Below are 21,899 nucleotides of genomic sequence, written 5' to 3'. Positions count from 1 at the left end.
CACCTGCCCAGATCGGTGAAGGAGGCTGGGGGTTGAGTGGACGAACTGCCCAACGGTAAGGATTCTGAATGTGTCCCGCTGTCCCATAGCATGGGAGAGCTGGTGACTGAATCTGTGTAGGGATGTCGGGGCCAGGTGCAGACTGAGTCTAGGTGGTTTCCCTGGAGAAAAAAAGGGGGGGCCCTGGAGAACAGGGGTAAGAGACTGAAGAACAATCAAGAGGTCACGGGGTACGCTCCCTTCCTGACATCCATCACATCCTGAGCCAAAGGTCACAGGAGAGGGTCGCATACCGCAGATGGAGCTGAGGGAACTGGGGGAGGGAGAGGCAGGCAGGTCCTGAAGGTGCAGGGTCGTGTGGGCCTCGGGACAAGTCAGGGTAGAAGGACCTGGCTCCCACGACCCTCCCTCTCCGCAGCCCCCCAGAGCCTCCAAGCACCATCCCTGGGCCCCCTCTGCACTCCAGCCCTCGTGTCTAAGCTCCCCGGAGGCGATTTCTCTCCGCCCTCAGCCCCTGCTCCCGTGCTTGTGGCTGTCCCTGGCCCTGTCTCTCTGAGACTGTCCCTGGGCATATGTGTCTGTCTCACGATTCCTGCCTCTGTTTTGTCTCACCCCTCCCCTGCTCTCCACCGCAGTCCTGGTTGCCGTCCATGTCTCATCCCGACCCCTTCTGTCTCCATGCCTACCTCACTCTCTTTCTCGTCCCCCTCTGTCCCTGTCTCCTCCTGTCTTTCTCTTACCCTCATCTCCTGTCTCTGACCTGTCTCCGCTCCATCCCGTCTTTCGCTGTGTGTGTTCCGTTCTTGTCTCCGTCTGTTTACCTGTATCTCTTGTCCCTGTCTCCATCACTGTTTCTGCCCCTTTTTCTCCCGGTCTCTGTTTCCTCTGTCTACCCACGTCCCCTCCCTGTCCCCATCCCAGGCTCCGTCTCTTCCCAGTCTCCATCCCCCTTCCTGGGCCGCCTCTGCAGCCTCCGCCGGGATGGGACCTCGCTGGGGGCGGGGCTGAGGGGCCAGATCGGAATAACTCGGTTATCAGAACGAATTGAATTAACTTCTTCACACAAGCGCCGCCAGGCCTGCGTCCCCGCCCTTCCGCCGGGCCGCAGGTGGGGAGGCCCGGGAAAAGGGTCGGTACCCTCTGGCCTCGGACGCTGTGTAGAGACCGAAGGTCTGGTCCGGATTGGGGCAGGATAGGCACTCCGGGGATAGGGTCCCGCGCATCCCAGCTCCACACCTCTAGAGCCCTAAGAGGGCGGCTGGGACCCTTAGGGGTGGGGGTCGGGGCGGCTGGGGGCGGGGTCTGTGCGTCCCAGGCCCCGCCCCGCCGGAGCTAGCCCCGCCCCGCCCCCCTCCGCGGGGTCCTGCGCGTTAAAAGGCGCGCGGGCCGGGCCGGCTGCACTTGCGTTGCACCCGGGCTGAGTGCGGCCGCGACGGGGCGGGCGGGCGCTCGGGAGCTCAGAGCTGGCCTCGGGTCCTCGGAGCCTGACGCTCGAACCTCCCTTCCGACCTCGACCCGGACCCAGACCCCGACCCGGCCTGGCCCGGCCCCCGCCCCCGCCCCCCGGGCCGATGGACTACTCCTACCTCAATTCGTACGACTCGTGCGTGGCGGCCATGGAGGCGTCCGCCTACGGCGACTTTGGCGCCTGCAGCCAGCCCGGCGGCTTCCAATACAGCCCCCTGCGGCCAGCCTTCCCCGCGGCAGGGCCGCCCTGCCCCGCGCTCGGCTCCTCCAACTGCGCGCTTGGCGCCCTACGCGACCACCAGCCCGCGCCCTACTCGGCAGGTGAGCGCAGCCCCGGCCCAACCCTCCCTCCAATTCCTGCAGAATCCCCGGGCCCGCTCGCCAAGTGAATGCGACTGTCTCCCTCAGCCGCCCCCATTCCTGCCTTGGCCAGACCCTCCAATGCCCCGAGAGACCCCCAGAATACGAGGTTCTCCGCAGGAATGAGCCTCACCCTTTCATCTCTCCTGTTCCTTTTTCTCGTTGCCAAATCTCTGTCTCGTGCCCTTCAGGTCAAGGAAATAGATCCCCATCCAGCTCTGGGCCCCTTACCAGGCCTTCCCCTCACCACCTGCAAAGACTGACCGCTAAACCTTCCCCTCACCACCTGCAAAGACTGACCACTAAACCTCTACAAGCCCTGGATCTTTGAAAAACGATTCCAGCTCAGCCCTATCACCACGCCGTCACCCCTGCCCCACAAGATGCATGAGCCCCAGCAAGGACCTCTGCAGGCAGCTGAGCTGCCCAGATGGGAAGCTTCCTAGAGCCCCCGTGGCCATCAGGCCCTTCCTGCCCTGTCTTGGACCCATGCTGCCTGGGCCCGAACCCTTCTGTAGCCACCAAAACCAGATCCCGTAGCCCGCAATAAAGGGGCCCGGGTTTTTAAGCCACTTGTATTTCCCCATTCCCCCACAGACTCTCCCAGCTAGAGTCCTGTAGAACCTGGAAGCAGCTCCTGCATCCCCAAGCCTTTTGATCCAAGTCCCTGTCCAAACCCTCAACCTCACTGAGCTTCTCAGTCATCTCATCCCTCTGATTACAGTCCCAGCCTGCCTCATGGAATTTTATCTCCTTCCCTCCTGGGAAGACCACTGGGGACCCAAGTAGAAGACTGGGGCCTAAGGGCCAGGCACAGTGACTCACGCCTGTAATCCCAGCATTTTGGGAGGCCAAGGCGGGTGGATCACTTGAGGTCAGGAGTTCAAGACCAGCCTAACCAACATGGTGAAACCCCATCTCTACTAAAAATACAAAAAAAAAAAAAAAAAAAAATTAGGCAAGCATGGTGGCCCACACCTGTAATCCCAGCTACTTGGGAGGCTGAGGCAGGAGAATCGCTTGAACCTGGGAGGCAGAGGTTGCAGTGAGCTGAGACCATGCCATTGCACTCCACTCCAGCCTGGGAGACAGAACGAGACTCCATCTCAAAAAAAAAAAAAAAGAAAAAAAGAAGACTGGGCCCCCTAGACTGGGAGTTGGGGGAGAGATACGAGAAATGAGAACCTGGATTTGGAGAAATGAGAACCAGAGTGGGGAGATTGGTACCCTGAGCCAGATGAGGGTAGGGATTGGGAAGAGGGGAGACAGGCTCCAGAGATACAGGGTTTTGAGACCAGAGAGATGGGGATAAGGTACAGAGAGATGGGGGCAGAGGTGGAAGCACTGGAAATCCTAGGAGAAATGGGGACTCAGGGTTGGGGAGATAGAGATAACAATCAGGCGATGGAGACCAAGGAAGATTAGAAATAGAGATGAGGAAGATGAGAATACAAATGGGGTGCTGGAGACAAGAATCAGGGGAGATGGAGGCCTGGAGAGATGGGACAAAGATGGAGATTGGAGACCTCTGGTGAATATGAAGACTGAAACCAGGGTTAGAGACAGGGAAGGGAGGTACTGTCAGAAACACTACCTATGGGGCAGTGGAGACTGGGATGGGTATAGGAAGAGAGTTAGGGGGCAGTGTTGGCTTTGGAGGAGATGGGACATGGAGAAGGTGCCTGGGGAAGAAGAAGGGCAAAGAGAAGATGGAGGAAGTCTTCTCAATGGGCACAAAGAGAAGAATGGCCGAGAAGTGGAAAGTTGAAGAGATTCAAATGGAGGAAGATGAGGAAGAGGAGAGGGGGACATCTAGGGGAGAATGAGGGTCAGGGGAGTGGGGCAGGATTGAAGAAATGAGGCTTGGGAAGGGGGGAGGTTGATAGGTGGAGGGAGCCAAATCTGTATACAGCTGAAAGCCGGTGGGATGGCTGGTGGTAGGGCTGAAAGGAGGGCCGGTGGGAGGTTCTCTGTTGCAGAGCCTTGGCCCAGAACTGGTTAGTGGGAAGCCGGGCAATGCTGATGAGACTTGACAGACATCCAGGGCCAGGGTAAACAGAGGGGGCAGAGGGGCTGAGAGACAGGAGGGGAGGGCCAGAGGCAGGGGTTGAATGGGGGTGCAAGGGGAGGTGGAGGGAGCAGGGCTTGGGAGGAGGGCGATGACTTGGCTGGAGTATTGGATTATGCTTTCTCCTTGGCCGCTCTTGGGGCTTGGGTCTCCCTGATCTCCCTCCGCCTTTATCCCGCGAGCTCCACTGAGTGATAGGGTAGACGCTCCGCCCCAGGCAGTTGGGACCAAGACCAGGGACCAGGCCACGGACGGGGGAAGCGTGTGATTCCCTCGGAGCTGGATATAACGGGTTGAACTCTGTTTCTCACTCCCCCATCCTTGTTGCTCCGCCACCCGCCCTGCACACACCCGCAGTGCCCTACAAGTTCTTCCCAGAGCCGTCCGGCCTGCACGAGAAGCGCAAGCAGCGGCGCATCCGTACCACGTTCACCAGCGCACAGCTCAAGGAGCTGGAGCGCGTCTTCGCTGAGACCCACTACCCCGACATTTACACGCGTGAGGAGCTGGCTCTCAAGATCGACCTCACTGAGGCTCGCGTGCAGGTGCGTGTATGCACGTGTGTGTACGAGAGTGTGTGCCCACGGAAGGGGGAGACCCGATCTCCCAAGGTAGCTTCAGGCTACCTCTGCTCTGTCTCCCTCCTAGGGCAGAAAGTTCCTAGAGATGCTTGAGAAGCCAGGAGGGAGGCCGAGGGGGTAGAGGGAGAGACCCAGGCGACCTCAGGACCGAGCTGAGGAGTGGGGGCAGGCCAGTCAGCACTCCTGGGGTTCCCTATCCCGGCGCTGCAGCTTTGAAAACCCGGAGCCTGGGAGGCTGAGTTTGTGGCAGGCACAGGGCTGAAGAGAGCCGGGCTAGAGCAGACTGTTGTCTATTTGTACAACTCCGTGTACAAGATGTTCATTTGGCCCACCTTGACTGGACGCCCTAGACGAAAGGTTTTCCTGGTGCCCTAAACTGCTCTCCACCGCCCTGGAACGCTCCAGGAGGGAAGTCCCAGAGCTTCCTAAAAGAAGGAATTGGGGGAAGAACTTAGGGTGAGGAGAACGGAGGCAGGGTCCCCTCCAGGAGACCAAGAGTGCTGGGAGTCAGCGGAGTCAGCGGGTGAGTGGATCCCAAGGGCAAGAACCCAGGGATCTGGAGGCAGGGGCCAGTGGAGCGCGCAGAGGGCAGCGGGCTGAGTGCAGGAGGGCCGAAGGCCCCTCCAACTAGTAAGAACCCGGGCCCGGTTCTCTCCGAACCAGGATCTCACTCGAGCCTTGCGGCCGCGGGCTGACCCCGTGCGTTGCCGACCCTCGTCCAGGCTGACTGGCCCCTGTGCCCGCAGGTCTGGTTCCAGAACCGCAGGGCCAAGTTCCGCAAACAGGAGCGTGCGGCCAGCGCCAAGGGGGCGGCTGGCGCGTCGGGCGCCAAAAAGGGCGAGGCGCGCTGCTCCTCCGAGGACGACGACTCCAAGGAGTCCACGTGCAGCCCCACGCCGGATAGCACCGCATCGCTGCCGCCGCCGCCTGCGCCCGGCCTGGCCAGCCCGCGCCTGAGCCCCAGCCCACTGCCCGTCGCACTGGGCTCCGGGCCGGGACCCGGGCCAGGGCCACAGCCGCTCAAGGGCGCACTGTGGGCCGGTGTGGCGGGCGGTGGGGGCGGCGGGCCCGGCGCAGGCGCGGCCGAACTGCTTAAGGCTTGGCAGCCGGCCGAGTCCAGCCCCGGGCCCTTCTCCGGAGTTCTGTCCTCCTTTCACCGGAAGCCCGGCCCCGCCCTGAAGACCAATCTGTTCTAGCTGCCAGCCTCTGGAGGCTCCGAGCCTGCCCCCAGAGACGTCCCTGCCCCTCCAGGACCTGCTAGTCCCTCCCATCCTGGCCACCCACCTGGAAGCCCCCATCCGTCTCCACTCCCTACTGTCTCACCCCTGGGTGTGTCCTCCCTAACTTTGGAGACCAAGTCAGGGCCACTGTTGTCCTCATGCACCCTCTACCAGCAGAGCGGAATTCTTTTCACCGGGACCCCCTCCAGGAGAACCCCGGAGCCCCTTCTAGCTTGGCCTTCTTTGGATGCGGTGCCACATGAGGCCTGTCCCTAACACAGTGCCCTCAAAGTGAAGGTCCTCAAGGAGGAGCGGCACAGCCCCCTTCCCTGGCTCTGCAGTGGCTGGGTCACCCCTTACGTTGGTGACCAGGAAAGTCTGCTGCCCCACCCCTCGGGCCCACCCGCCTTAACCCCACCCGCCTTAACCCCACCCATACAGAGGCTGGTGGTTGCTGGGATAATCAGTGGCCACTGCCAATGCGTCCCTCACGTGTCTCCTCTCTTCCTTAGCCCGTCTGGCACAGAGGGTGGACCTGCTGGAGGAGTGGAGGGGCTGCCCAGGGAATGGGACAGAGGTATTCCCTTTCCCTAATTGTTTTGGTTGTCCTTTTTCTTTGAAAAACTTGTAATTTATTGAAGTTTTACTCAATCCAAATAAAACTTAATTTATTGAAGACATCACGCCGCAACCCTTCCGACTGCCCAGGAGACTGCCTGCAAGACCTTGTCCCGGGCTGAGACCTGCGAGGAACTTCCCTCCCCAAGCCTGCCGCCATGCATCCGCAGCGCAGGGCAGCACGGACCAGGAGACAGAACTAAGCAAACTGGCACTTTATGGCTGAGATCCTGCCCCACCCCAACCAACCCCAATATTATTAAGGTGCCCTCCCTCCCCAACCCACACAGAACAGTTTAAATAATCCCCCAGCCCGGTCCTCGGGCTCTTCCTTCATTTCCGGACGGACACCCGCCCCCACCCCCAGCGGGGGTGGAGAGGTCTTAGCGAAGCGCCTCCCCTGTGGTTCAGGCCCGGTGGAAGGCCGCAGAAACACTGGTGAAAGTGGGGCCCAGACGTACCCAAATGGACCCCCACAGGTACCCCTGGGGCTGGGAGGCGGAGTCCAGTAAAAGGACAGCACCAGAGTAACCAGGGTCCTCGGTAACCATGGCAACTAACCTTCCAACCTGAGCCTAAAAGGCAAGGGGCAGGATGCCCTAATTAGGGCATTGCAAATGATTGGGCAGCGGGGAATGCTGATCCCCAATAAATAGGCAGAGACATACTCCCCTGACCCTCATAACTTTTCAACCCTGGGGCCATAGCTGGGCCTTGGTAGCAGGGAGGGGCGCTGAGTTCACAGCTTCGTGGTGCCTCCGCTATCACTTGCTGAGCTGCAGGGTGTCCAGAAGGAGGCGCTTGTGAGCCGGGTCCTGCACCCCAGCCTCCTCCAAGTCCTCCTCGGTGATGTCACTGTGGAGTAAAACAGGCTGCGAAGTGAGATGGGCTAGGGGGTCCTGAGGGCCCCAGCTCCGCCCCCGGGGCCAGCCCCTCCCCAACCTGAGAAACTCCAGGTCGTCCCAGCCATTATGCACCAGGCCCTCCTCATAGCGCTCCAAGCCGATAGCCCGCAGCCAGGCGCCCATGCCTGCCTCGCCTAGCCCGCTGGCCCGCCCGCCCTGCGGGCACGGAGCCTAAGAAAACGGCATGTCAGGGGGAGCTCAGTGTCCCCCATAGAAACACCTGCAGTCAGTCACATTCTCCTGCATGCTCTGGGGAAAAGGAAGGGAAAGGCTGGGCTGATTCATGTGTCTCCCAACTTCCCAGTGCTCGGTTCAGGGTAGCGGGGACACCATGAGCGCTGAATGGTGGAGTGAAAGGGTACCAGTCTGTGGGCAAGCACACTCCTCAGGCACAAAGACAGCCACCCTGCTCCACACACCTCCTCTGCCAGGTCTTCCTGGATGCTCTCCCGGATGCGGGGTGGAGGGAAGCTGAGGGGCCGGCCATAGTCCGAGGACAGTCCCCGGGGTGGCTGCAGCTCCAGGTGGCCTGGGAGGAGTGCTGAGCGTGCGGGCCCAGCAGGGGCGTAGTCCACCTCGCTCAGCGTCTTGGCCATCTGCAGCACCGAGCAGGACCGGTCATCCCCACCGGCCACTTCCCCCAGGAAAGTGCTGGCTGGTGAGGGGCCTGGGGGCAGTGGGGGCCTTGGATGGGCCTTGGGAGGCGGCGGGCCACGGGCCTCACCCCCTCCACGGCCCCGGACCACTGGCCCTGGTAAAGGATCCAGGCTAGGTGACAGGAAGATGGCTGAGTCCGGCAGTGGTGGAGGTGGAAAGTCTGGAGGGGGCAGCGTGCCTCCAGACTCTTCATCTGAAGAACTCCCCTCTCCCACATGAGGTGGCCGGTGGCGCCCAAGCTGTGGAGCAGGCACTGTAATGGCCACTTTGTTCTTCGTGGCAGGTGGGACAGGGGCCCTGGCAGGCGAGGGTGGCTCCAGGGGCAGCAGCTGGTGTGGGACCCCTTCAAGGACGTAGTAGGCAGGGTTATTGAAGCTGTTCTTGGGTGGGGGGGCGGCCACCCCTTCTGGTTCAGGAGCTCCCTCTGGCTTCAACCTGGGTGTAGAAGCAGAACGACTCCAGGATCCAGGAACCCAGGTCTAAGGCAGTGGGAGCAGTGGAGGGAGAACTAGATAGGAGTCAGAAAGGCCCCTGGTCCTAGACTTTCTCATGACCTTCAGCACATCAGCTGCCCTTAGTTTCTTCATCTCTAAAGGTCAGGGGGAGGATAACCCTTTGAATGGATAACCCTTGCCTCACTTGCTAAGATTCTTAGATCTTTCATATCTTTATCTATAGCTGTGAAACCTAAGCTAAATGGGTCAGAATAGAGGTGCCAGAAGACAAGTCAAGTAAAGCCTCCAATGAGAGGCTAGGTTTGGAAAGCCTCTCGAGGCACCCACAGTCAATCCACTGCAGAATCTTTCTCAGAGATTCAGGTGGGTCTTATTCAAACCTGGGGATAAAACCCGGGTGACTGACAACAGCTGAAGATGAGTGAAAAAGCACCAAACTGTACCTAGGAATTTATGTAAGTTTAAGCAACCATTGGATATAATTAGAAAGCAAGCCTCACTTTCCCAAAGTGTGACACAGAGCACTAATTCCCCAGGACGTTAATAGTTACTACGTGGAAAATAAGTTTCCTGGCCCATTAAGTTTGAGAAACTATATTAAACAGAGCTGAAAAGAGGTTTCCTTCCTGTCCACATGCTCAGAGCTTTTGGTAATACTAATGTGCACTGGGAATGTCTAAGAAAAGAATCTAGAAAAAAGCATTTCCCAAACTCATTTGACCACAAACCCATTTCAAGTGGGGCCTCTTGCAGGACAGAGTTCCAAAGAAGGTACCCTGGGAAATCCCAGGCCGAGCCGTGTGCCTCCTCTAAACAGAAGGCTCAAGCTAGGTCTGTTTACATGGAGGGAGCTGTCTTAAAAACAATTTCAAATTCCATTTTTAAAGGCGGAGTTGAGAGGAAAGGCTGACTGCTCCTTTTGACTCAGAGCCACACCTAAGGGTGGCCTGGCTGGCCAGAGTGGCCACAGTCATAAGGCTGTGGCACCTTCAACCACAGGGTAGCAGGGCACCTAAGCAGCTGATGATCCCCAGTCCAGCCCTGAGACCCTGCAGGGGATAGTGATGGATAGAGGTGGGCAGGGGAAGCAGGGGCAGTGACAGGTTCCTCCTCTCACCTGGGGGTCAAGGGCTCCTCCCGGGGAGCTGCTCGGGGTGGGGCTGGGGGCCTCCCAGTTGGTGGAGGTTTCTCTGGTTCTTCGAATAACCTGGAGAGCGGGCAGGAGGCCTCTGTGAAGGCTGGCTTGCGGCTCCCTGACCTGCCAGGGATGCACAGGAGAGAGGAGATGAAGTGGGGTTGACCAGATGCCCCCAGGTACCCTTTCATATGACATTCAACACAGCCCTAGCTCACCTGGGCTCCTGGATCCCTCGGGACACAGGGGGGGCTTTGCTCTTTGCTCCTGCCTCATCCTTATCAATGCTGATCCATTCTGAGGGGGCAGGAAGGGAGACTCAGAGGAGACCTGGGCTCCTGGATCCCACAGACACCCACGGGGCCTTCCAGCCCTTTCCCAGCTATGCCTTGGGGCAGACAATTCCCAGCTGTGGCTGCAGAACCTCCAGGTATCCCAGAGATTCCAACATGGCCCCGACACCCCAGTCCTGCCCTCCTAGATCTGTTCACACCACCCTATCTCATGTCCCATTGAAGTCCCCACCGTAGAGCCGCTCACGGGTGCCCAGGCGCTCCGTGGGCACCCGCACCTTCATGGAACCTCTGATATTGCCCGTCTCCTCGCCACGGTGGGACAGGAAGGTCAGGAACTGTTGGACCGTGCTGCCAATCATGGACTTGAGTGCAACCACACACTCCCCTGAGGGGCAGATGGGACAAACCAGCAAATTACCAAGCCAATCTAGGCCCTGCCTGGCTTCCTGTTCCCCTCAGCACCCCTCACTCCTCACCATAGGATTCATAGCCATCCATGGACTTGACTGTGAGCAGGAGGTGCTGGTCCTGCAGGTACTCGATATCAGCCAGAATTGGTTTGAGCTGGGAAGCAGGGAGGCCCAGTGAGGAACAAAGCCCTGCCACTTCCTCCTGCCCCTCCCACATGCTGTCCCTGACACTACTCACTCTCCACCCCCAGGTCATCTGTGCTCACTCACACTCAACTCTTCAGAGAAGAGCCAAATCCTTAATGCAGAAGACACAACCCTATACAGGCCTTTTACAGCACTTAGCATCACTGTAACTAATTAATTTTCTCAGTAGCTAACACAGGACCTGACATTTAGCAAAAGCTCAAGAAGCATCTCCTGAATGAATGAACAAACTGCAACAAGGTTCCACACTCCCAGAATAAAGCAAAGGCCTTTATCCTCACTCATGCCCATACACATACACACATACACACACACACACAAACACACACGCTCTGCTGGCCCCACACTCCCTCCCAGGCAGGCTCCTCAATAAACTCTTCTGCACCCCTCTCTGTGCCCTCACCCATAAGCAGGGGCCCTGCCCACAGCCTCACCGTGGGCAGCTGGCGTGAAGACCACTGCACTTTGAGGAAGTTGATGTTGTCACTGCTTTGGGCATCATTCTCAAAGCTCTTCTTGTATTCTGGATAGGGGCGGGAGACACCCAACTGAGTACCACCTCTCAGCTTCCCTTCCCACTAAGTAGGGGGCTGACTGCACCCTCTGGCCTCCCATCCTCCTTGGCCCACACCCAGCCCCTGACCCGCCTCTGACCCTCCAGGCAGGTAGAGTAGAACTCGATGAAGAACTTGGTGCGGCTGGCTGTCTTCACAATGGCCTCGATGCTCTCAAACTCAATGTAGGCCTGGTCTGAAGTCTTCGAGAGCCCTGAGGGGAAAGGGAGAAGAGCAAACAGGAGGGCTGAGAGGATCATAGGAGGAATGGGACAGAGAAGCAGGGCCCTGGGACATGAAATCAGGGGTCCAGAGCAAGGAGGCAGGGCCACCAACAGGGAAACTCCAGACCCTGGACCAGAGCAAAGAGACAACCCGAGAATAAAATGCCCATTGAAGAGGATGCTGGGGACCAGAATGCCTGTGGGATTGCCACACGTCCAGGCATACTCAGGGACACACACGTGGGCCTAGGCAGACACAGGCACATAGATACGTGTACACTCACGTATGTACACACACAAGCATGGGCACATAATTCTTGTGATGGCCCCAGCGCACAGACACCCTGACACATCACACCTTGAGAAGCACTCCTACACTCACTGGTACACACACCCACACACACACTTACATAGTCAAACCTATGTACATCCCGAGGCCACCACCTGTGCCCACTCAGATTATGCCACATCCACAAGCACATCTGGAACAGTCACCTTTCTTGGAGATGAACTGGGAAGTAACTCCAACCTCAAATGTCCCAAACACAGGGGAGTGGTCACTGGTGACGATGTCATCTGTGCAACCTGGGGAGAGGCGATAGGAATGGGGACTCAGGGAGAATATTCCCACCCTCTGCACCCACCTCCCAAGGTTAGGGCAGAGTCCAGATGGTGACCACCCCAGATCTCCCATCACTCTGTCTGGGAGGCTCTGACCATAAGAATTGCAGATGATGTGAGTTTCAGGGTAGGATTTCCACAGAATCCGGTCACACCATGAGGGCACATTGGTCCGGACCTGGGGCAGGGGATGACAGTATGGTTAGAGCTGACAGCTCGGGGGCTGCTTGGCATGGACCCCACTCCAGAGCTGATGAGTCCCCACACTTCTATTACAAGGGGCCCCAGCACCCACCTCCCTTCTCGGATCCTCACAATACCCAGGATCACCCAAAGGCCTCAGAGGGGCCACAGAGGCTGGAGTGGAAGCTGCAGAGACCCATACCCTTGACCCAAATTCTTGATTCATCGCAGGCCTGGGGTCCCCCAAGGCCCATGCCATTTTCTTGGCTCACCCCAGTTGGCTTCTGTTTGTGCCAGGCATATGTGTCCCGGGAACCCCGCTCATAACGGTAGGTGGGTGGGAAGGATATCTCCTCCTCACCTGAGGAAAGCAGGGGACAGGTGGGGTTCAGGGCCCTGATACCCAGGGATACTGCAAGCCTCCTAGCCCTCAGATCACCACCTGCCAGGCCCACACTCACTGAATCGAAGGAAGACCTTGTGCTTCTCCCGCTCCAGGTTGAGCTGGTCCACCCTGAGGAGGGGCTCAAACTCCTTCCTGCTGATGTAGTTCAGGATCTCCTGGGGTGGAGGATGCAAAGGCTGGAAACTTTCCTCCTGAGCCAGAGCCAGGGGTGATAGCCCATGTGACCCTTAGTCTCCCTACAGCCATGGCAGGGCCCTGCTCACACCTGGATATCCATGTCCAGGCGGTAGTTGAGGTCCCCAAACCAGAAGAGGTGTGTGAAACGCAGAGAGATGTCAAAGGCACTGAGCTGCCGGTCGCCCAGCGAGAGCAGCCGCAGGATGTCCAAGTAGTTCTGGTTCCTCCTAGGGTGAGGGGTGTGGGGTGGGGAGGGGTAGATCCCCAGGGTCAGGGCCAGGAGTCAGGGATAGGCGTAAAGGGAAGAAGTCTCAGGAGTCAGGGATGGGATAAAGATCCAGACCCCTGGGGACAAGTTCAGGGTCAGGAACAGAACGGTCTTGAATTGGGGTAAGAGAGCAGGGGACAGGCCTGCGGGAGGGTCATGGGCTGGGATATGGGAGCGGGAACAGGCCTCAGGTGAACAGGATGGGTGTAAAGAGACCATGGGAAAGGTGCCCCCTCACCGAGCCGTCTTCTCATTTCCTGAGGTAAGGTGACAATTCACAAAGCCAAATGAGGTGCCATTGAACATGAAGGAGACTCCCACAGCCCCCTTGTTTCCTTTCAGGACAAGCAAGAGAGGAAGGCCCGGGTCACCTTCAGAGGGCTCCCAACTCTCCCTTCTGCCTCTCAAAGCTGTAGTGAGAGGATCCTCCCACTGAGCCACCAGATGCTGTGACATGGGCAGGCCCCTGCACACACCCACACCTTCCCTGGGGGGGTCCTCATTGGGCACACATGGTCTGTGTGGATGGCCTGAGTCTGTCCGTAGGTGTGAGCAGAGCCCCTGGAGATCACAGGGGACCCCAAGGGTGAAACTGAAAGGCCCTGCAAATTCTGAGCAGAATCTCTCCTGGGAGAGCACCAGACTAAAAATCAGGAGACCTGGGCACAATGCCTGGCTCCACCACTTACTTGCTGTGTGACCTTGGGCAGGTCACTCAACCACTCTGGGTTTGAGTTTTAACATCTGTGAAAAGGGTGCTGGGAGAGATGTGGAATATGAATATGCTTTTCAAAGTTCAAAGTACCCTATATATGGGAAAACTAAGATCACCAAAAAAGGGGAATACTAGGCTTGAGAGGAAGCAGAAGCCATGGACAGAGGGACGCTGCCACCCTTGGGCACCTGCCAGCCCCGCTTACCCAGGGTATTGGCGATGCCAGTCTTCACACTGGACGTACTGACGTGGCTGATACGATTCTCATGCTCTGGTTTGACCAGCACTGCCACCTTGATATTCCACAGTGATTGCATGGCAATCTGGGTAGAGAGTGCATGGTCACCACTGCCCTGCTGCACCCACTGCCTGCATTTCCCCCTGCACTGTAAATAGACTTTTGTGTCCATCACAGGATAGGAAGGCTTGCCACCCCTCTTCCTGAGGGACTGGAGATAAATGGTTCCTCTCGTGGCATGAAGGACTCAGGTCAGATCTCCCAAAGGATATGCTCAGGGACCAGAGAAAAAGCCAGTGAAGCTGTGCTCCCGGGGTTGCCCATGAAGTCAAGTAGGATAGTTTGGAGGTGGTGTGTGAGGACAGGGGCCTGGACAAGATGACCCCCCCTCACCGGGCGGTAATCCAGATCCGTAAGCTCCTTGAGGCCCCCGCGCAGTAGGTCCAGCCACTCGCGGTCACCCACTGAGTTCTCCTGGGTCCCAAAGACATAGATGTCATGGGGTATGGTCACTGTGACCTCGTCCAGGGTCTTCCCCAGACCCTTCGATGTGAACCAGGATGTCACGTTTTTTGGAGGTGGTACACTTCCTGGAAGTGAAGGGGGTGAGGTGGGTCTGGAGGGGTTAGGCACCTGCTCTGGAGCCATCCCTCTCTCCCGCCCCAGCCCCAGCCCGGGCCTGACCCATGTTCCAGGTGCCTATGAAGACGGAGATCATGTCGGGCTCATCCTGCTTGGAGTGTTTGTTCTTCATGAGCTGCAGCAGCTGGCAGAAGGCCTCCCGCTTCTGGGGGGACAGCAGCCACTCAGGGGCAGGTAGGCATCCAGAAAGCCCCCCTTCCACAGGGATACCCTGCCAGTTGGCTCATGTCCATGAGGAGAGGGTCTGTCTGGTTCTCCACTGTATACCCACTGCTCATGCATGTAACAGTGCTGGTAAATGTTATCCACCCTCAGGTCACCTGTTCTCAACACCCTCTACGCTGTCAGACCCACCCTTGCCAGGAGGGATGGCATGCCTACATCATGTGTTCCCTCTCTTCCCAGCCAATGGGAAGCACCCATGTGGGGGACCCCCCCACAGTCCCCAGTGGCCTGGCCCAGCCTGCTGCTCACCCGGGCACTGACAAAGATGAAGTCCTTGCGCTGAGTCCGGTCCTTCTCCTTCTCAAACACAACACCCAGCTTGTTCTGGACACGCTGGGACTTAATGAGCTGGCGGACTAGGGCATGGAGGACGGGTCACACAGGCCTGTGCCCCTGGGCCAGGGGCTCCACCCTGCCCACCCCTCCCAGGTCTGGCCCTGGCTCACTGCGGTCGTGCGTGAAGGTGGTCCAATCCTCCTGGGAGTCCCGCTGTCTCCGCAGCAGCACCAGCCGACCACCCTCCACATCGACGCTCAGTGTGAACTTCTGTGACTTCCCAATCTTGGTCAGGTCACCCAGGGTCACATCTAGCTTCACCTGTAGGCCAGGTGGAGAGGCTGCTGACAAGACCTTGGAGCAGGCAGCACCTTGGTCACCTCCAACCACCCTTTGCCCTGTGAGGCCCCACTGCCATGTACCTCAAAGGCCTGCACGGGGATGGTCTTGGCCTTACGTGTGGATGGCTGCGGAGCCGGGGGTGCTGTGGAGCTCATGTCCTGTAGGGCCTTTAGGGCCTGGAGGGAACAGGGCAGGGTGGGGTCAGGGGATACACTGAAGGCTGGGGTAGGGAGGGGCACAATTGACGTTGGGGCCAATGTTAAGTTGCGGACTCAGGGTTGAGATCAGTGCTAGGCCAATGACAGTGGCCAGTGAATTGGGGGTCAAGGGTCAGAGGTCATGCTACCTTCTTCTGGATGCCTGACAGGAAGTCCTTTAGCACTGACAGCTTCAGCACCAGGCTCTCTAGTTCCTGCTCCCCTGTCTGTGGCAGGTTCTGGGGGGAGGAAGAACCAGGCTTGTACATGAGTCACCTACACAGAGCCTCCCACCCAGCTCCAGAACGCGAACCCACCTCCCAGAGGTCTCCCTACAATCCTACCTGCTGCTGCAAAAGGCGGGTCACCATGGGTGAGCTCTGCTGGTCAAACACTTTGGACAGGATCTCCAGGCCTGACAGGACTTTGTCCACCTCACTAGAGGAGACATCAGATCAAAAGAACCCCCACCCTGACCTAAGTATACGGAAGGGGGGGGCACTGGGGGTAGCCTCCACCTCACCACAAGGATAAAGGGTACTGGTGAGGAAAGTCAAGAGGCAATGGCTAGTGCACTGTTCAGCGTCAGAGATCAGGGCACCCGTACAGCCAGGAAGCAGGTGAGGACAGGTCAGAGGTAAGGGTGTAATACATGGGGTTGGATGTCCCAGATACCTGTGCAGCCTCCGGCATGAGGTGGCGAGGGTGCGAGTGAGGTGGGGCAGGTGGCTGGCTCCACCCCGCACAGCCTCCAGGTCCAGCCCGTAGCTGCCTTTCAGGTACTCGTGCGAGACGGTGCTCAGTCCATTGGGAGCACTTTGGGGAAGGGTTAAGAAGTCAGTGGAGGTCCTGCTGACCTGTCCTGCACCTCTGCCCCATCCCTAGAGGAGATAGTACCTGTGGCAACCAGGATTGATCGGGGTATCTGCCTCTGGGCTGAGGTGGGGTAGGGGTTCCTGGTGGGGTCTTAGAAGGCCTCCCCACCCTTGGTAGGGAAATAGTTCTCAGAGGAGAAAAGGTCTCCTGTTCAGTGAATGGGATGGGGGTCTCACCTCTCAGCAGCTGGAGTTGTGGGAGTCTCAGGGACTGGCAGGGGACTGCTGGGCCCAGCGGTGGCAGAAATGCTGGTGGAGCCAGAGCGCGGGGGTAGCGGGGGCTTCTCATCCTCCCCATCTGTAGGCAGGGGTCAGTGGGCAGCCGTTTGGGCCTCCCACACTCAGTGGAGTAGGAGGCACGATGCAGCTGTAAAGTGACTTCCATGGAAAGAAGGATAAAGGGCCCCAGCATCATGGCCAAGGAAAACGGGGTTACAGGAGAGGTGGGGTTGAGAAGGGGGGATGGGAAGAGGCAGGCAGAGCCAAGGGACAGGGGCAGGGAGGGAACCTGCACACTGGGAAGTACCTGAGGCATCCCGGTCATCTGGCGGGTCCGGCTCTCGCTCCCCCTCTACAGGAAGAAGCAGGGCGCACACAAGGCCCTGGTTGGGCTGGGCGTACAGGCTGATGAGCTCGCCCAGGGTCTGGAAGCGGCGCACAGGCACACCCTGCGAGGTCTGTGGGCCAGCAAGAGGGGGAGGAAGGGTCAGCCAGCAGGTCCCCAAGCCCTAGGCTGGATCAAGGTCAGGGGTCAGGGACCCAAGCTCCTACCTGTACAGCCAAGAAATCTTCTCCATCAGGCAGAATGCGATACGTGTGCACATGCTTCTGATACCTGATGCCAAGGCAGGGCCAGAATCTGTCACCCCCAGGCTGGGGTCTAAGACCCAAAGCACCCCTTCCTCCTGCCAGCAGGCTCAGCACGCCGACCCCCTCAGCTTGGTTTCCCTAAAACCACCTCACAGGGTTAATGATGGGGTCGGTCCACTTCCACCCTCTTGGTGTTGCCTATTGGGCAGGAATGACCAGAACATCCCCCTCTTCCCACCAGACCTACACAGACTCCACAGTCACCACAGGGCAGGGCCTGGAAAGCAACAGGGAGATCTTTTGTGGCCTCCACAGCTGTCTAAACAGCCCCCGTGGGCTGTGGTACCAGTCTGGGACCCCCGCCAAACTAAGAATCTTCAGAAGCCTGGTTAGCCTCTGTTTGAACACACAGGCAACATGCTAACACGTGTGTGTGCCTCCCGTGTTTACGCTGCTGTCTGGCTCTGCTGGAGTCGGGTATGTCTAGGGCACTTTTGCCGAGAAGTGTGGGGACATCACCCTAGGCTTTCCCACCAAAGACGGCCCCCACGGGAAACCCGGGCCTCTAGAAGCCCCAAGCCAAGGAGAGGCAAGAAGGGTGCTGACAGACAGGAGCCCAGCTGAGCAGGTGACAGCTAAGCCAGGTGCACAATCAGTGGGGGATGGAAGATCCTCTGCCTCCGCACCTCAGGGCATGCTTCCCCAAGGAGTCACCCTAGGTGTTTGGCAGGAGGGAGGTGAGGACCCCCATACCGTGGCCCCCTCAGGGGCTCTTCTGGCTGCTTATGCTGGGTGAGTGTCTGTCACTGGGTGTTCCTTTGTAGACTATTATAAACACTATCTGTGTTTATTACAATAGCATACCATTAACTGAATCCTATCTGTGACACGCTGGGTACCCAGTGTCCTATAAATCTTACTTAATTCTCATATTTCCAAACAGATATTATTATCCCCATTCTCCAGCTGAGGAAATAGGCTCAAAGAGGAAAAGTCATTTGCCTAAGGTCACAGAGTAAGTAAAAGGTGGAGTTGGGGTTTTAAACCATGGCAAAAGCCAGGGTCAGTATCCTAGCCTCCTGCTCAGATTGCCCGTGCCTGCTGGGGCAGGGACGTGTCTTGCATGTTATCCATGAACACCCGGAATGTATACAGGTAAGCAAGTATGTGTGTATTTGGCAAATCTAAGATATTGCCCATGTCTGATCGTCCACATCTGATCCTTATCCCCAGGCTCTTAAGATGCAGGGAGGAGCCAGAGTCAGCTGGCAAACATGAAGCCCCCACTCACACACAGACCCCTCACCCCATTCACAGCCTCCCCTGGCAATGGGGCCAGGATTCTCCCCCTCCTGGGACAATAATGTTCCTCACCCAGACACAGGCCTCAGCTGTCCCCCTCCCACTCAACAGCTGACCCAGCACCTGCCTCCCTCCCCAGCCTAATTAGGGGGTATGCCTCAGAGGGGGCTGGGAGGCAGGACTCGGGGATATTCATCTGCCTAGTCTGTCCCTCCTTAGTCTCCCCCTACTGGGCCTCAGACTTGAGGCCTAAGCTGAGACTTACAGGGCCCCTTCCTTGTTGGGTCAATTGACTAGGCTAGAGTTTTTCAACCTCCATACCACTGACATTTTGGATTGCACAGTTCTTTGTTGTGGGGGACGCTCTTGTGCACTGTAGAATGTTTAGCAGTATCCCTGGCTTCTACCCACTAGATGTCAATAGCACCATCCCAGTTGTGACAATTAAAAATGTCTCCCCAGCTGGGTGAGGTGGCTCACACCTGTAATCCTAGCACTTTGAGAGGCCGGGGCAGGTGGATCACTTGAGGTCAGGAGTTCAAGACCAGCCTGGCCAATATGGTGAAACCCTATCTCTACTAAAAATACAAAAATTAGCCGGGCTTGGTGGCAAGCGCCTGTAATCCCAGCTACTCGCGAGGCAGAGGCAGAAGAATCACTTGGTGGAGGTTGCAGTGAGCCGAGATCGCACTACTGCACTCCAGCCTGGGCAACAGAGCGAGACTCTGTCTCAAAAACAAACAAACAAAAAAGTCTCCCGTGGTCTAGGCTAATGTGCCCCCCCACCAAAGATGTCAGGAGAACAAAGGGGTAAGCCGGGCGGATGGCATGGGGCAGCGGGCGCGGGCGTTGCTGAGCCCTGCTCGGGCATGGCCAGGACAGCCAGACAGGAGTTTGGGAGGGGATTCACAAGGCCAAGAAACATCTAAATAAAGATCTAAATAACTGATCTAAATAAAGCAGCCCCCACAGATTGCCACTCACTGGGCCCACAGAAGCCAACTCAATGTCAGACTGCAGGGCAGGAGGTACAAAGCAGGTAGAAGACTGCAAAATCAAGAGTGCTAACTCACTCCAGCACCACTACCACACTCGGCTGACAGGCACAGCCACAGGACCTGGCCCACTCAGAGAAGGACAAGTATGGCTGGCTCTGCTCTCAGCACTCATAGCTCAGGGCTAGGGCAGCCAGGTAACCAGGGCTCAAGCCCAGAGCCAAGGCTCACTCACTCATTGGTTCAGAAATAATGGCAAGGTCCCATACAGCCTCAGCCTCTGCTTCCCCAAGCCTTCCTCTCTACACCACTCACCACCGCCCCCACCAGCCATACACGGCCAGTCAGAACCCCAAAGCACAGAAAGGGGCCCTAAGGAAGCTGCCAGGCATCCACACACACCCCGTCAGTCCCTCTGCCCCGACTCCCTCTCCTGCTCACCACTCAGTCCCTATCCAAACGAGACTGCACACAACGTGGAATGCACATCCTCCCCCCTGCTCACTTCTACCTGGAGGATGCCTGAAGGGGTCTGCCGGGGAATGCCCGAATTTTTCGTCCATCACAGTCACACTGGGCCGCAGAACCCCATATCCTCTGCCCTCAAGGCTCCTGAAAGGGCCCCCAGACACACAGCAGGAAGTGCCCCTGCGTCCCTCCTCAGACCCAGGAGAAAGCCAAAGCTCCCACTCTAGGGGGTGGAGGCGGATCTGGCGTCCCACCGCCCCAGGCACCCTGACCCGGGCCCTCTCCACACCCCGCCGTGCCCGCCAGGAGCCCCCGCCCCACTCACAGGACGCAGAGCGCGAAGGCCCCCGCCACGCTCTCGCTGTCTCGGACCAGGAAGCTGCCATCGCGGCCCGCCCGGGCCAGCAGCTCCTCCGCGGCCGCGCGGCTCAGGTCGCGGTGGTACCAGGAGGGGGCCTGGCTGCCCAGCACGCCCCCCTGGCCTGGCGCCCCACAGGCCGAGGCCATGGCCCGCGCAGGGCTCAGCACCGCCCGCGCCCTTCTCCCCGCGCCATCCGCCCCGCGACGCTCGGGGCCGAGGCTGGGGCCAGGGCCGAGGCTGGGGTCGGGCCCGGGGCCCGGGCCTGAGGATCCGTGGGCCGGACAGAGCCGGGGATCGGGACTCAGCACTCCGCCGCGCAGGAAGCCTCGTTCGCCCCGCAGCCGCCGCTGCCTGCAGCGCCGGCCTCAACTTGAAGAGAAAGAAAAGTTTGTTCGGAGGCGGCGGGGGAGGGGCGGGAGCGGAGCGCAGAGCCGGCGGCCGCCCCCTCCCCCTCCGCTCGGCCGGCAGCCGGGGCCGACCCTGCCCCCAGCTCCTCCTGCGGGGACTGTGCCCCCACCTTCCCGCAGGGCCCGGGACCTCCCAGACCTCACAATGATCCTGCCCCCACCATTCACCCGAGGAGATCCAGTCCCCAAACCCCCATCTAAATCCAAGTCCCCCAATCCTGGCTCGACACTTCGGGATCCAGGCACCCCCTGGAGAATTCAGCGCTTCTCAGTTCTCCCAATGATATGACCCCTAAACCCCATAATGGTCTGATTCCACTCCATGGCTCTTCCTCTCGGCCCCCGTACAGCTTGGCTGCATCGAGTTCCCCAAACCTGCGAAGGATCCAGGACGACCCCCCCCACCTATTCTCTTCCCTCCACCCAGGCAGGCAGGGCCCCCAACTCCCGCGAAATGCAGCCCCCTCTTAGATCTGAGCCCCCAACTCCATGGGGACCGTTCCCCAGCAAAGCCTGCGGGAAGATCCGCTCCCCCACACACCCCCAGACGAAGTGCGACGTTCTCGAGCCCCTCACGGAGCCCCTCCCAGCCCGGCAGAGCCCTTCCCCCTCTCGGCCAAGTTCCTCGGCACCACCCCCACACCCACAGGCCGGGCCTTGCGGGGGTTCAGCAGTCCGAAGCCAGGAGGATCCCCTGGCCCGTCTAGGAGAAAGTTCCCTCCCGGGATCCCGGCCGCCGCACGCAGACCCCCACCTCCCGGGCTGCTCCGGCGCCCCTTCCCCGGACAGCGGCCCTGGGCTCCAGGCGGCCACTTAAGATGGCCATCCGCGCTCGCCCCCGCCCTCCGCGCCTCCCGCCCCGCCCCGCGCCGCCCCGGGGAGCTGGGGGCAGCACCGCGCCCCGCCTCACCCCGCTCCGCGCCTCGGTCCCGGAGCCGCTGGCCCACTGGGTGACCTCGGGCAAGTCGCGGCGTGGGGCTGAGCTCGGCTTCCCGCTCTGGAAAATGGGGATCCTGTGGCGAGGACCGGCTCTGGGGGCCAGGCTTGTACCGCGCTCGGCACCGGGCCTGGCGCCCCGCCCGCGCTCCCGAACGGCGGCTATTTTTATTATTAATTAAAGAGGAACGAAGGTGACAGCTGTGTAAACTGTAAAGCGCGGCTGCGGGACGAACGGGTATTATTAGCACTCGCCCCCGCCCCAGCGGCTCCCTCCGAGTCAGCAAACTCGCGCCTC

The 21,899-nt window shown here is 59.0% G+C and overlaps 2 protein-coding genes across 5 annotated transcripts; one reads left to right on the top strand and one right to left on the bottom strand.

Annotated features, from left to right (window-relative positions):
* The first annotated feature begins 1,399 nt into the window (after positions 1-1,399).
* PHOX2A (paired like homeobox 2A) lies at positions 1,400-6,990 on the top strand. Its single transcript, XM_033208265.1, has 3 exons — positions 1,400-1,788; positions 4,253-4,440; positions 5,223-6,990. The coding sequence occupies exons 1-3, from the start codon at positions 1,572-1,574 to the stop codon at positions 5,670-5,672; spliced, it is 855 nt and encodes a 284-aa protein (XP_033064156.1). The 5' UTR covers positions 1,400-1,571; the 3' UTR covers positions 5,673-6,990.
* On the bottom strand, positions 6,338-21,885 carry INPPL1 (inositol polyphosphate phosphatase like 1). 4 transcript variants are annotated; one of them, XM_033208262.1, is made up of 29 exons: positions 21,576-21,885; positions 20,223-20,627; positions 17,094-17,157; positions 16,849-16,999; positions 16,500-16,620; positions 16,123-16,263; positions 15,792-15,885; positions 15,597-15,686; positions 15,331-15,426; positions 15,079-15,229; positions 14,882-14,988; positions 14,450-14,552; positions 14,159-14,355; positions 13,733-13,850; positions 13,051-13,147; positions 12,633-12,771; positions 12,423-12,522; positions 12,234-12,322; positions 11,875-11,956; positions 11,653-11,742; positions 11,034-11,147; positions 10,814-10,902; positions 10,239-10,326; positions 9,992-10,147; positions 9,685-9,763; positions 9,449-9,589; positions 7,639-8,311; positions 7,257-7,390; positions 6,338-7,169 (listed from the first exon to the last, which is right to left on the bottom strand). In XM_033208262.1, the coding sequence occupies exons 2-29, from the start codon at positions 20,402-20,404 to the stop codon at positions 7,079-7,081; spliced, it is 3,777 nt and encodes a 1,258-aa protein (XP_033064153.1). In that variant the 5' UTR covers positions 20,405-20,627; positions 21,576-21,885; the 3' UTR covers positions 6,338-7,078. The 4 variants fall into 4 exon arrangements, with proteins under 4 accessions (XP_033064153.1, XP_033064151.1, XP_033064155.1 ...); XM_033208260.1 differs by lacking the exon at positions 21,576-21,885 and adding an exon at positions 21,420-21,541; XM_033208264.1 differs by lacking the exons at positions 7,257-7,390; positions 21,576-21,885 and adding an exon at positions 21,420-21,541.
* Positions 21,886-21,899: the final 14 nt, after the last annotated feature.

This window comes from Trachypithecus francoisi, unplaced genomic scaffold, assembly GCF_009764315.1.
Source record: "Trachypithecus francoisi isolate TF-2019V2 unplaced genomic scaffold, Tfra_2.0 Lachesis_group8, whole genome shotgun sequence".
Lineage (NCBI taxonomy): Eukaryota > Metazoa > Chordata > Mammalia > Primates > Cercopithecidae > Trachypithecus > Trachypithecus francoisi.
This window is presented reverse-complemented; position numbering and strand designations above follow the sequence as displayed.